This window comes from Terrapene carolina, unplaced genomic scaffold (genome assembly GCF_002925995.2).
Source record: "Terrapene carolina triunguis isolate 2854851 unplaced genomic scaffold, T_m_triunguis-2.0 Scaffold93, whole genome shotgun sequence".
NCBI lineage: Eukaryota > Metazoa > Chordata > Testudines > Emydidae > Terrapene > Terrapene triunguis.
The window spans coordinates 8,933,895-8,948,123 of record NW_020664444.1 but is presented as its reverse complement, the minus strand read 5'-3'; the positions used below and the strand labels follow the sequence as shown (position 1 = coordinate 8,948,123).

Genomic DNA, 14,229 nt, shown 5'->3' with positions numbered 1-14,229 from the left:
CTGGGGCTGTTCAGTTTAGAAAACAGATGACTAAGGGAGAGGGGAATATGATAGAGGTCTATAAAATCATGAATGGTGCGGAGAAAGTGAATAGGGAAGTGCTATTTACCTCTTCACATAACACAAGAACTAGGGGTCACCCAGTGAAATTGATAGGCAGCAGGTTTAAAACAAACATAAGGAAGTATTTCTTTACACAGTGCATCGTCAACCTGTGGAACTCATTGCCAGGGGATGTTTTGAAGGCCAAAGCATAACTGGGTTCAGAAAAGAATTAGATAAGTTCATCTCTATCAACAGCTATTAGCCAAAATGATCAGGGACGCAAGCCCATGTTCCTTGTGTTCCTAAACTTCCAACTGCCAGAATCTGGGATTGGATGACAGGGGATAGATCACTCAAAATTGCCCTGTTCTATTCACTCCCTCTGATGCATCTGGCATTGGCACTGTCAGAAGGCAGGGTACTGGGCTAGATGGACCATTGGTCTGACCCAGTATGGCTGTTCTTATATTATATAGCATCAGCTAACAGAAACATCTCTTTAGGCACAAGGTGCAGCAGCTTATGCTTTAAGATTTAGAAGTCCAGGGTTCAATCCCCACTGCTGATGACTCACCCAGGAACGTTATATTGCACTTTCAAACAGATGGGGAGTGCAACTTACCTCATTTGCATTGCTGGCTACTGATGGCTGAATCTCAAGTACAGAAACCACCAAAATGATGGATTTTCTGTAGCTACATGTATGGTTTTAGATTTGTTTTCATATAAAGGATTCCTTAAAGATGACCTAGAAAGGACAAAAATGAGTAATTGCCGTTTCTTTCTGAAGTCATGAACAAGGTATTAAAAGACTAGGGGGTGATTGTATTTTTAACCTTAGAAATATCAGGAGCCTTATGTCTTGTCATACCTGTTTTGCTAGCAGTGTCCCTTGGAGGGCCCAGAGCTATGGAGTGAGAGCTCTTTCAACCCTTGATTGATTGATGGCAGAGAGTGTAGCATCTTTAACAAGACATGTATTACGCTCACGATTTGGCAAGTGCTGGAGTTAAATAGAAGTTATCAAAACCAAACCAAAAGGATATTTTAAAGTCTGAATAACAATCACAGCCCCCTCAATCGGGATGGACTTGCTTAGTATGGGTGAGATCACTAACCTACCCATTCTCTAGTCATCCATAGAATTTTTCATGCAAAAAGGGTAGACATGACCTGGATTTCCAATGTAACATACAGGCAAAATAAACAACTAAAACAACAGGACCAGCATGATAGGCGTAAAACATCTGGAGGGCAGCGTCTGTGCTGTGCCTCCAGAAAGTGTAGCACAGAAGGTGAAGGTGGAGGATACATAAATGTGGCTGCTGTAGGGACCATTAAGGCTCCCAGTGTAACTACAGCAATCACCCCGGTGATGTCCATGCATTGCAATGAAAGTCGGAATAGCTAATAGCATGTGATACGGCCTCATCCCTCTTGCCACCAGTTTGCCGCCTACTTGGGAGTTATGGGGGGAGGGGGGGTAAGGGGGCAAGCCAGAGCACAATGCCACCTCTAGCAACTATATAATGTAGTTTAGCAGCCACTTTGCAAAAAAACAGACACACTACTCGCTTCAGAACATGGAACTCTTCCTCTGAGCGCAAAGAATATTTACAACCCATTTCAATGACAAAATCCCAGTCGAAACATTCTTTATCTGCTGCTTGACAATAGACTTTTCCCAAAGGGGGCATGTAATGCGTTGACACCATATGATAGCTTAGTTTGTTTGCATGAGTATAACCTGTAGCCAGCAGCTCTGCACCTTCACTGGTGCTACACACAGCTGCTAAAAAGAATTGTACCACCACTAACGATAAGCATTTCTTCTGCAGTATATAACTAGCTATACTTTCTGTTAACTAGAGCTTGTAAGGCTATCTGTAACAGCACCATCTGGTGGCACCCAATAATATTGCCAGTGGTTGGGAAACATTGAAAAGTAAGGAGGCTGATGATCAATTAATGCAGGAGTTAAATCCCAAAAGAAGAAACAATCTCCTTTACCAAGGACATCACTAATCTGTTTCGATAGCTTACATCCATAAGCTGATCAGTGAGGTGACTTCCTTGTTCCCAAGCTGATTTCAGAACACACATCTTGCTGCTGGTGTCTACCTATTTCATTAGTGAAAGTTGAGCACTTTTAGGGGAGAAGGACGAAAAACCAGGTAAGTCTGGGCCCAATTAGCCTTCTTCTCCCAATCAAATGAAGTGTGGCATTGACTGGGAAGTTGAGTTAAGGCTAGATGGCTGAGGGTTAAACCCATGACATGGTGTCTCAAAGACGGTTGAGGAAGGTGAAGCTAAGACAAATGGGAATTCTTGGGCCTTCCAGAAGGATATGGAAAAATCCCCTAAAAAATCCAAATGAGGGTGGATCCTAGTCACTGGCACCCACAATACTGACACACATACCAGGTACGGCTGAGAAATCGACTTACCCAATGGCCAAAGTGCCAAAGAAAAAAGGATTTACTTGGATTCTGTATTGAGTGTACGCTAAGGAAGTCCCAGCAGCATTACATGCGGCGCACTTGTTCACTGATCAGTGACCAGGGTCTGAAGGCCCAGCTAGATATAAAGTGAGAAAGCAGAGACTGGAACAAGAGGGACTCCCCCATCTGGGAAGCTGAGGGCCTTATTTGAAATGCAAATACATTTGATGAATAAACATACTATATTTAGCGCTGAATCCATGTCGTGGTTCACTGACTAACTCATGCAATGATGTAAATAACATGCTGCCCTTCCATAGCCTCTTTCTTCTAAGGAGCTCAAGGCCACTCTACCACAGTGGGTATCGTTCTCTCTAATCTACAGCTGAGGAAAGCAGCACAGCGACTGTGAACTTGCACATAGTCACAGTGAGGCAGTGGTAGCACAGGGTATAGCGTCAAGGTCTCCTGACTCCCAGGCCTCTGCCACAACCAGTGCACCGTGCATGACTACTTTTGATTAAGGACAACGCATTCTTCCAGTGACCAGTGATTCAGTGGGATTAGAGTCAGTGGAAAGATATATTACCCCCAAACCTATGCAATGGCTAGAAATAAATTCCCAGATCTAGCTCAACACTAATTAGCATTAGGAAGAGATGACTATGTATAAAAAACATCCCCTCACTCGCTAAAGGAAAACACCCCAGGAGTTCAGAGTCCTGAGTAGTGAGTAATGTTTTCCCCAGGGTGACACAAAATTCTTTTCTCCAGCATGTAATCACTAAGAGACACAATTACCAAGCCTTATCCAAGGAACCTAATAAGAATCTATGCATGTTGCTTCGACATGGCATAACGCATAAAGTTCTTGGTTAGCCAAGGCGATAAGCTATACCAGAATAACCTTGTAAGAAGCATGTGCACTTCACTGGTCGGTTGACTGTAGCTGCAAGGGAAAAGAATCAGAGAAGCCCTTGCAAAAGCATTTCCAAAACCACTTTGATAACCCTGACCTCACTGAGAAGCCCTCGTAAGCAGGAAACACAAGCGCTGCCACCTTACAAAAAACATCCTCTAGTGAAACAATTCCCCCTGTTTAGTTACATAGATATATGTGTATATGCTCTTCCTGTGTCTGTTACTGCTGAGAATAGTTGCCTGGCCACTTAGATCTTCATAAATAGCTGACTCCTGCTGTTTCTTTCCCCTGCACCTCTTACATCATAATCTTCTGTTTGTATCACAACCACCATTTCAACAGCAACTTCTTCGGTCAGAAAGGAAAGCATGAGTTGGACTCTTATACACTAGCTCCATGGCATCACCACGCTCTAAGGACAAGCTAAGAGACATGGGTTCAGATCATCCTCTATGCCCCCGAACACGTGTTTGGAAACAGTTTCTGTAAGTATCCATAGCCAAGTATATATTAATACGGTGACAGACCAAGGCCAGCGGACTCAAAAGTACGCTGAGCTCCCATCGTTAATACACTGCCATTCACGGAGTCAGAATGCATAGGCCTGCAAGCTGGAAGATGGTTTACACCGTAGGCAGCTTGATAGCTAGGCCCAGCAGGACAAGGCCGAAAAAGCAGATAAAAATTGAATTTTAGTCTCAAACTGGTTCCTGCCTTCACTCTGTTCTTAAGGGCGATCAATTGGCAGGCCTTTAGTGCTGGTAGGCAGGCAGACTATAAAAGCCTTGGGACATCATTACATAGCCTGGCTCAGCCCGAGTTTCTAGTCAGCCACTCTCAACTGGATGAGAGGTGAGGGCCTGACCCCGCACAGCTGTGCGGTTGTTCGTGCTGGAACATCCTCCTTTGAATCCCTCAACGCTACCTATAGTGTAAAAAATAAATAAAAGTTAATACAGATGTCCCAGTATGTAGTGGAGAGGCTGCACAGTCTAGACAGCAGGGCATAAGTCTGGAACTCAAGAAACTGTGGGTTAAGCCAGTTCACCCTCTGTGCCCATCTTAGACAAGTTCTTTGAAGCAGGGGTTGTTTGCATAGTACCTAAAATAATGGGGGCTTGATCTCAGTTAGGGTCTCTACACCAGCCAATCATATGGCCTGTATCTCTCTCCCTGTCTCAATGCCATCCTTTCAAATGGACGGCTCTTTCTAACAGGGCCATGCCTAGCCCAGTTTGGATGCTCTATAAATAAAATCCCTACTGCCCTGAGAGTTTTGCTATTGACTGGACAGTCACTAAAGCTAGGATTAAGCATGAATGGTCTTTGTGGATCTACTCTTAGGGGTATGCAGATTAATGCCTCTGCTAACTGACTTTTGCAGACAACGTAACTACGATCAATCAGTTTTGCTTATAAACAATGAGGGTTATTATGGGCAAGGTACCAGCCTCCTGGGTATTTTTAGCATTGATTGGAGCATGTGCTTATAGTCATTGATTGATGGGGATTTTTAATCTTACAAGAAAGTGCATTGTGACAGCAGACTTCAGTTCTGCTTGGGGCACAGCACTGCACATCTGGCAGTACTTACCCCTGCTGGTGACCCTGCTTATGAGCTGCTCAGCAACCTGCAGTTGGGAGTTGTGGGTGCCCTATGCCTTCACCTGTGTACTATGGGGGGGGGGGTCCACAAGTGGAGGTAAGTGTAGTGAAGGGAAGGTAGTCAGGTCTTGACTATTCCTGACTGCTGGGTTTAAGTAGTCCTTTAACCCTACAAGTGAACTTTATTCTGCTTATGTCTAGGGAAAGGTTTCAGAGTAGCAGCCGTGTTAATCTGTATCCGCAAAAAAGAACAGGCGTATTCTAGATCTAGCCCCCTTACAGATCTGAATGCACAGCAGAGAGATTCAGTGCTTTAGCAACCAAATCAGAGCTGCCCCAGTACTCCTCTGCTCCTTTTTGGCTGTAGCAGACATCCAGTCGGTCACCCTTTTCCTTCTGCTTTGATTCCTCTAGGAGCACCCAGATAGAAGTGGTGGAAGCAGAAAGGGGGAGGGGGTGGGGGTAGTTTAAGGACACAAAACTTGTCAGCACTGTGGAGTCCACCTGCTTTAGTACAGCTGGCACCTAATAGCAGGGAGTCTGGCAGGAGAGGCAGCTGGGAGGCATTAAAGTAATGGCTCAGGCCTGGCCTCTGGTAGGGTCCAAGGAATGCTGAGAAGGTTCCAGGAGAGACTTGTTCTTGCTGTAGGCTCTGCAGTGGTGCAGCGCTCAAACGCTGGCTCGGCGCCACATCTTGCCTTCCCACCCAACCTCACCCCAGCTGGGAACGGGTCTTCTCCCCACCAAACCCAGTAGCGGGACATGATCCGTGTGTGCAGTGAAGTGAGAGAAAGAGTCAACACCAGCCAAGCCTCTATTGTGTGCACTTTTATTTGAACTGGTCTTAAGTCAGTGTACAGGTAGCCCCTCCCCTCCCCCCACATACTGGCACCACTTCTCATTGGACGATCAAGGGGTACTGTAAAGCCTTCATTCACATCTATAATTGGGGAAACAGCCCATTTGCTTGACAAAAACCAAAGAAAGGATCAAGTGTGTTTTGTTTTAAGGCGGCAGATACAAAGACACTTGTTGGGTTACATAATTTACTGACAAGCATTACTCTACTCCTTCGAGCTGGGCTGCTGCCTCCACAGAGGCAAGTAACTTCCTGTAACAATGCATTATGCAATATTTGGAATGACTATTAAAAAACAAATGTACAATCAAAGTCCTGATGCATTGTAGAACTTTGGGGACGTTCGCGCCAACACGTTAAGACTGCTGCTGTCACCTTCACCATTCCAGTTTTTAGATCCTGAGTCAAGCGCCAAAAAAAACAAATAAAGCCATGCCAATCTCATCTTGTTTTATGCGCAATTATGGGTTTTATCAAAGGTGGGATGTGGTAACAGTCCGGTTTAAAAGCATTTGCGGTGGACAATGGAGGGTCCGGATTCGTCGTACTCCTGCTTGCTGATCCACATCTGCTGGAAGGTGGACAGAGAGGCAAGGATGGAGCCACCAATCCAGACAGAGTACTTGCGCTCAGGGGGGGCTATGATCTGTAGGAGACAAGAAAGAGTTACATGCTTGTATCAGATGCCAACCAACACCACTGATGCTAGTGTAGCTGGATCACAGTTTGGGCTATAGCCAACAGGGCACAACCCCTTCTGGAGCTCTTTTGCAACTTAACCTTTCATGTTACTCAATTTTTCATTAAGACCAGGCCTGTTGCAAGCCACTAGATTTGCCACATTAAGAGACCAAACGGTAGTCATTCACTTTTAGCCACCATCACATGGCATTGAATCTGAACAGGCTTGAGTGGCAAGATCTCATGTTCGTTCCCAATTTAGGAACAGCATTTTTCCATCAGCCCATTAGTGCCAGTGCTTCAGGCCAAGGAAGACTATTCACATGGTGGTACTGTCATCATAATACCATGACCCAAGGATTCCAGCTCGTGTAGCTTTTTTCCCCATCCCAGGGACCTAGCTCTGATCAGGACAACCCCACCCACTACTGGAACATGAGCAGAGAGCATAAGTTCTGGGGTCTCCACCACACCTTAATTTTCATTGTGCTGGGTGCCAGGGCTGTGATCTCCTTCTGCATTCTGTCAGCAATGCCTGGGTACATGGTGGTACCACCAGACAGCACAGTGTTGGCGTACAGGTCTTTACGGATATCCACATCACACTTCATGATGGAGTTGAAGGTAGTTTCATGGATGCCACAGGATTCCATACCTAGCAGGAAGGAGCCAGTAATAAGGTCAGTAAGATACCAACTAGAGGATCACAACCTAATAAGCTAGTGTAATTTAGGGCACACTAAGAATGCCAAATGCATACATCATGCAGAATCCAGCACCAGATAGAGCCGAGTGCTTCTTCCAGCCTTCAGCCAAGAAGAGATCTCTTGCTTGGCTTCACAACACTTAAGTTATTCTAGACTGATTGTGTGGGAAGCTATGTGCCATTTAGATTCACCACTAAAGCTTGGTGGGAAAGGCAAAAGCAAATTGCACCAACCATCTCCTACAAGATGGTGACTTACCCAAGAAAGATGGCTGGAAGAGGGCTTCTGGGCACCTGAACCTCTCATTGCCAATGGTGATCACCTGACCATCAGGGAGTTCGTAGCTCTTCTCCAGGGAAGAGCTGGAGGCAGCGGTGGCCATCTCCTGTTCGAAGTCCAGAGCAACGTAGCACAGCTTTTCCTTGATGTCACGCACGATTTCCCTTTCAGCTGTGGTGGTGAAGCTGTAGCCTCTCTCTGTCAGGATCTTCATGAGGTAGTCCGTCAGATCACGGCCAGCCAGATCCAGACGGAGGATGGCGTGGGGGAGGGCATAACCTTCATAGATGGGCACAGTGTGGGTGACACCATCACCAGAGTCCATCACAATACCTGTGGTACGACCAGAGGCGTACAGGGACAACACAGCCTGAATGGCTACGTACATGGCTGGGGTGTTGAAGGTCTCAAACATGATCTGTGGACACAAGAGAAGCGGTTAAGTTGACAGGATGTGACCAAGAGGCTCACTCAGCACTCACAAGAGACAGTTTGCAGCAAGTCATGCAAATGTCCTTATGCTGCAGAGTGTAGCGTCTGCAGACTCAGGATTTGGTCTTCTGGAATGGGAGACCATACCAACCAGCTCTGAGCTCACAGCAAACCCACCAACCCAAGCTCAAACCTTGGAAAGAGGAATGGAGAACATGGACTAACATCTTAGCTTTCTCACAAGCTCTAGAAAGCTATGTTACAGAAGTCACTCAGGGCAGGTGAATGGGTTAGTGTCGTTAGAAAAAGCAGTTAAAGGAGTTGCTAGTATAAAGTCAGCAAGAGGAAACCAGCTTAGGAAGAGCAAATAAAACCTGTCAAGATCCAGCAAAGAGAAGACTCAGGTCAGGAAAGGAAAACCCTGTAGAGAATGGCAAAGGAAAAAAGATGAAGGCACGCAAGGGAGGAATGCTGGCCAGTGGCTCTCAGTCAGCTGGAGCCAAATGATGGAGAATGGGGACCAAGGCCACCTTACACACCTGTGTCATCTTTTCTCTGTTGGCCTTGGGGTTCAGGGGAGCCTCTGTAAGCAGCACAGGGTGCTCCTCAGGGGCAACTCTGAGTTCATTGTAGAAGGTGTGGTGCCAGATCTTCTCCATGTCATCCCAGTTGGTGACAATACCGTGTTCAATGGGGTATTTCAGGGTCAGGATACCTCTTTTACTTTGGGCTTCATCACCAACGTAGCTGTCTTTCTGGCCCATACCAACCATCACACCCTGTAGAGAGAAAAAGTCAGAGCCGATTAGTCAAACTTGGTCCACTAACTCTGAAGACACCAATCCATTGGCTGACTAAACACCAGGCCCCGTTCCTCAACCATGGCAGCTAGCGTGCTCTTTAGTTTTGCTGAGGCATTAGAGGTTAGAGGACCTAGGAAGTCAGGCCATAGGTACAGAACTTACCCATCCCAGTAGAGATGGGGAGTTTTACTGGCTGACAGTAAGATGAACTAAACTAGCTCATTTCTTTTCACTCCTGCACAGCCACACATCTGTGTGCACAGACAGGATATAGATCATATACGCTACACAGTGTTTTCTTCTGATCACTAGGATTCATCCGACAATACAGGCAAGATGCTATTCCATTACATACCTGATGTCTGGGGCGACCGACGATGGATGGGAAGACAGCACGAGGGGCATCATCCCCAGCAAAACCGGCTTTGCACATACCGGAGCCATTGTCAACAACGAGCGCAGCAATATCATCATCCATGGCGAACTGTAAAGTAATGGAGACAACATCAGCAAGCTTGATTGGCTGGGCAACAGATGTTCCACTTTAGTTTATTGAAGTCTCCATGCTCCAGAATTTCTGGAAAAACTTGTAATAGCTGCGAGTGTATAATGGTTTGGGAGGAAAACCCCATGCGGTAAGGTTAAGCTATTTGCTTCTGAGTATGCAGAGGCAAGGGCCTTCCCCACCCATTTCCTTTCTAGCTTCCTGTTTGTGAGCTGGACTTCTCCCTTTCAGCCACTAGAGGGTGCAGAGCACTGCATATTTTGCCTTTGCACCGATTTGGGACAAAGGAAGTCCCTGCTCTAGTCTCACATTATTACCATAAAAGGCAATCGTTAGAGCAGGCTTTGCAAGAAGCCAGTAGTGCGGTGTGGAGCCAGCTTTTGGAGGACTGATTAAGGAGACAAGCCACTCCCCTCCCTTTTCAAATGAAGCATATGGCTGTGGCCACTCCCTGCAAGAGGGAGTGTGCCTGGTACCAGCACTAGGGTGTCTGAAGCACAGGGTAAGAGGACAACTGAAACAGTTTGAAAAGGGGAAGTTACCCACACCCTGCTTCAGAGAAGCAGCTTGTCCCTGGATCCCACCCTGTTGAGCACACAGGCTCTATGACTCATTATACCTGTCATGCAAGCAATTGCATTAGCTTAAACAGATGCATTTTGAAATAGTCTCCCACTGACCTAACCCCTAAAGCAGTAAAGGGTTTCATAAGAAAGAAGCCTGCTTTATATACATTTAATTAACTGGGCAAGTTTAATTGCAGGTTCCCCACCAGCTAGCCTCAAAACCCTTTACACTGAGTGACAGCAGAAGCTAGCACAGGATTAAGACAATGCTATTATGCAATTGTCACATAAGGAGACCTCTAATCACAGAGACCAAAGTGCCAGGTTTAGAGCAGCAGATCCACTGGTTAACTGAAGAGTCAGATTCTCCCCACCTGTGCCTGCTCCCACCCTTTGTACCAACCTAGCAAGGTTGCTCGGGGAACCTAATTCCTTCACCCCACTGTCGGGTAGAAGCATGGCTTGGCTGGGAAGAGTCCCTGTTTTTTTTTTTTTTTTAAATGCATTTTAAAACCAAACCAGCAATAAAAAGAGCACCTCTTCCCCCTATTATCAGGCAGAATAGCCCTTGATCTGTGCCCCAAGGCCAGAGACACTAGCCATCTAGACCTGCGGGGACCCCACCCCTTCCCAGACACTAGAGACAATGCCCTCAGCAGAATCAGGTTTCTGATCAGTCTTCCTGGATCCACCCACCCCCTCAGCCCCTTACCAAAAGGGAGCCTCCAGTATTCCTTTAAGAGGGTGTATGGGGGGCCTCCAGTGTAACCACCCCATAGGATGGGGGGGAGGAGGGAGAGAAGAAGCAGAGGCAACTACCTCTCAGAGGGATCCCATATGCCTTCAGCAAGACAAAGAGACCCCCCCCCCCCCCCCCCCACCGCCTCTGGGCCGGGAGACTGATTCATGTCTTTCCCCCCTCCCCATCCTGTGCATGGAGGATCCTCCCTCTGCCTCCCCCACCCTTACCCAGCATGTGCTGAGCTGATACAATAGAAGTACCGGCTTTCTGCCACCGGAAGCAGCAGCTCCGGAGTCACACCCTAACCAGATCTTAAGGGCAGCGACCAGATCCCCCCTTTCCCCCAGATTTCTTCTCCCAAGCCCTCTTTTCAGCAGCACCACTGGTCCACCAGACCCACCACCTCCCTCCTCTTTGGAAGAGGGATTCGCTTTAGACGTCCCTTCCCACCTCTACTCCCACCACAAATCCTCTTAGGCACCGAGACAAGCGAACCAGATTACAGCCCCGGAGCGGTCTCAGCAACACTGCAACCGACCAGACCCTCGCGACACCCACAAACTCAGATTAACTGGAGGCAAACTCCACCGCACCGCACCCCCCGCCCCGTCCCGATCACAACCATGCAACAGCACCGGGGGATTCAACCCCCCATTGGAGCTCGCTCGCACCATCACTTCCAGCTCTGCTCGGGGACAAGGAAGCGAAAAGAAACAGACCATGCCCCCGCCTGCTCAGCCATTCACAGCGGGGCTCGTGCACTTTAGCTGTGCACGAAAAGAGCCAGACTCCCCCCTGGAAGCGGAGCAGCCCCTCAATAAATCTGACCCCAAAAAGCAACCCCACAACAGCTTGAGTTCATTGCAATGGCTTTCCCTTGGGGGGGGGGCAGCATTAGGCACCAACCGCTTTTATCTGGAAGCCAGCAGAATGCAGCCCCCCTTTGGGGTCTTTTTGCTGGGGTGGGAGGAGTGAAATCGAGTCCAAGGGGCCCTTAGAAATCCAGCCCGTCCTCCCTGCCCCCCGCCAAGGAAAGCGGCTCTGAGGGGGGCTCCTGCCCCCCATCACTTACCTTAAGGAAGTTGCAAGTTTTTTAGCCCCTTGGCAAAAAAAGAAGCGGCTTGGGGGGAATGTGACGCGTGCAGAGGGAGCTCACAGCTACTCCAACCCGCCTCGCGAGCCGGGTTTTATGGGGCCAGAGCGGTAGAGCCCGAGCCATAAAAGGCAACTTTCGGAGCTAGCCCTTCTGATTGGCCCGGCCGCTGCCTCTCCCGAGCCGCTTTGCACATTGCAGCAGTTTTTTTTATTTTTTTTTTCCTCTTGCTAAACAAACTCACAAGTGGCGGGGCGGGGAGTGGAGCAGGGGGGGGGGGGGAGGGCTGTTCCTGGCTGGCGGTGGGTGCCGTACCCTGTCTGCTCCTTTGCAGGCGTGAGCCCACGCTCAGTGCCAGAGCATTGCAGGGTTGATTCGTGCATGCAGAGAGGCTGCCTTGTTGTTCTGCCCATGCACCAGCCTCTTCCCTGGGGAAAAGGGCTCCGCGTGGGTCTGGTGGCCCAGGCCACTGTGGCTCGCCAGGCCTGGGGGGCGTCTTACGGCCTCCCATCCCACCCGCGTGCTACCGATTATTGGCCGCCCTCGACTGAGCGTGGCAGGCTCGGTTGTGTGGCGCCCGGTGCCCCGGCGGCGTCCCCTTCAAATAACCTCCCTGCCTCGGCATGCCAGTGAAAAAGAGGTTATCTAGAGCCTGAGCCTGCGAACGCTGCAGTGGGCTGGCTACTGGAAGAAATGCCTGGCCTTCACTGGGGCCACACGACACTCGGCTGCGAATGGGCCCTTAGACTGCAAGGTCTTCTGGACAGGAACCTTAGAGCCACTTCTCTGGCCTGGCTGAGGGCCCCCTCAGTGCAGGAAGGGGTTAAACGCAAAGGCAGCTTACTCTGGAGCTAAGGGGCCTTCCTGGTCCCCCAGTCTAAATTAGAGTCGCCTCAGGCAGCAGCAGAGTTCCTGCCCCCAACTGTGCCCCTGGAATATCCCCTACACCCCAGGCTGTGAAAAGGCATGGCATACAGCTGGTTATATCAGCTAGGGAAGCCCCTACGCTAGAGGTATTCCTAGTGAGCAGAGCTGCTGACTTTATGGCCCATTTATGCTCGGAAAGAAGCACCAAGAGGCCATAGGGCAAAGGAAAATCAGACCCTACTGTCCATATGCTGGACTATTAACGTGCCTTTGGCACCAGGCAAATAATAATCATCCAGAACAGATTCCAATTTAAAATTGAATTTAAGGGTCAAATTCACCCCACAAGGCAGTGGGCACAATGGAGCTGCTCTTGCTGCCATCATTGGTAAAGGCGGCCCTTTAACTCACCCACCCAAGGAATATTACAGTAACTTACAAACACTGTGAATGATATTTGTATTAAGATTGCTGCACATGTGTGATATGGTACGCCAGCACCTGCTCTGCCTGCTCTGCGTGTCACAGTTGGAGTTAGGCACCTAAATACCTTTGTGAATCCCACCCACTGGGGCCAGGTCTACACTTAAAAATCTGCACCAGTGAGGCTGCACCAATGTAGTGCTTCAGTGAATATGGTACTATGTTGACAAGAGAGCTTCTCCAGTCTGTGTAATTAATCCACGTCTGCAAGAGACAGTAGCTTATGTCAATGGGAGAAGCCCCCCATCAGCATAGTGTCTACACTGGGGATAGGTAGGTATGACTGTGTTGCTCAGGGCATGTATAGTGTAGACCTGGCCTGAGTAGTGCTTAGTGGTTGTTGTCTTAGGCCTTGATCCTGGCCTGAGCTCTCTGCAGATGAAGGCCTGCAGCCACTCATCTGCACACAGGTCATTGTAGGATCAGACTTAGCTGGAACTTGGGAGTTCTTGTTCCTTTTCCATTTAGCTGTTTGGTGCCAAGCTAAATGTGTCTTTGTGTATGTTGTTTTTGTGTGACCGTTCCTCACTGCATTGTATTTCTGCAATTCTGGGTTTCATTATTATAATAAAACATCATTTCAAAATAAAGGTTAGGCCATCATAAAAGTAACAATGCCCAGCAATTACATAGCACTTTGCATCTTCAAAGCACTGTAGAAACTTTAAGTAATTAACCAAGTTAATTAAACAGTAGTGTAGGTAAAGTGTCAGCCTCAATTTACAATCTGTTGCAGTCGGCAGCACAGACTTGCTGTTACTTAAATGTAGGTCCTTTCAGATTTAATCCCAGTGGTTTAAAACACAAAATCCCCTGGAAAATGCCAACAATGTGTGCTATTTATCAGACACCTCCAACTGGTACCTTTAAGCTGGGATGCCCCAAAGGAGCTTGGCCCTGATCATATGGTTAGGTGACGCTCAGGTGTAGCGGGACAACAGGGTGATGGGGTACACATCATAGGAAGGGCTGCTGTGACAGTTTTACAGCCTGTTCCTTGAAAGCCCTTAGTCACAGGAAAGTCAAGGAGCCTGCTCAGGTGAATAAAGACGAAGAGTAAAGGTGTGCAGGACTGGGCCTTCATTCAACTAACAGGATGCCTGAAGGGAATCTCTGTTTCAGCCATTTAACGTTGATCCTGCCTGCTGAGGTTGGGTGGTTTGTTTGTTTTTTTTTGGGTGTGGGGGGGGTAAGTACAT

General features: G+C 48.1%; 1 protein-coding gene across 1 annotated transcript; it reads right to left on the bottom strand.

Annotated features, from left to right (window-relative positions):
* Nucleotides 1–5,825: 5,825 nt before the first annotated feature.
* On the bottom strand, nucleotides 5,826–11,745 carry ACTB (actin beta). The gene is made up of 6 exons (XM_026650585.2): nucleotides 11,660–11,745; nucleotides 9,130–9,258; nucleotides 8,511–8,750; nucleotides 7,519–7,957; nucleotides 7,027–7,208; nucleotides 5,826–6,518 (listed from the first exon to the last, which is right to left on the bottom strand). Exons 2-6 carry the CDS (start codon nucleotides 9,250–9,252, stop codon nucleotides 6,375–6,377), a joined length of 1,128 nt encoding a protein of 375 aa, XP_026506370.1. The 5' UTR covers nucleotides 9,253–9,258; nucleotides 11,660–11,745; the 3' UTR covers nucleotides 5,826–6,374.
* Nucleotides 11,746–14,229: the final 2,484 nt, after the last annotated feature.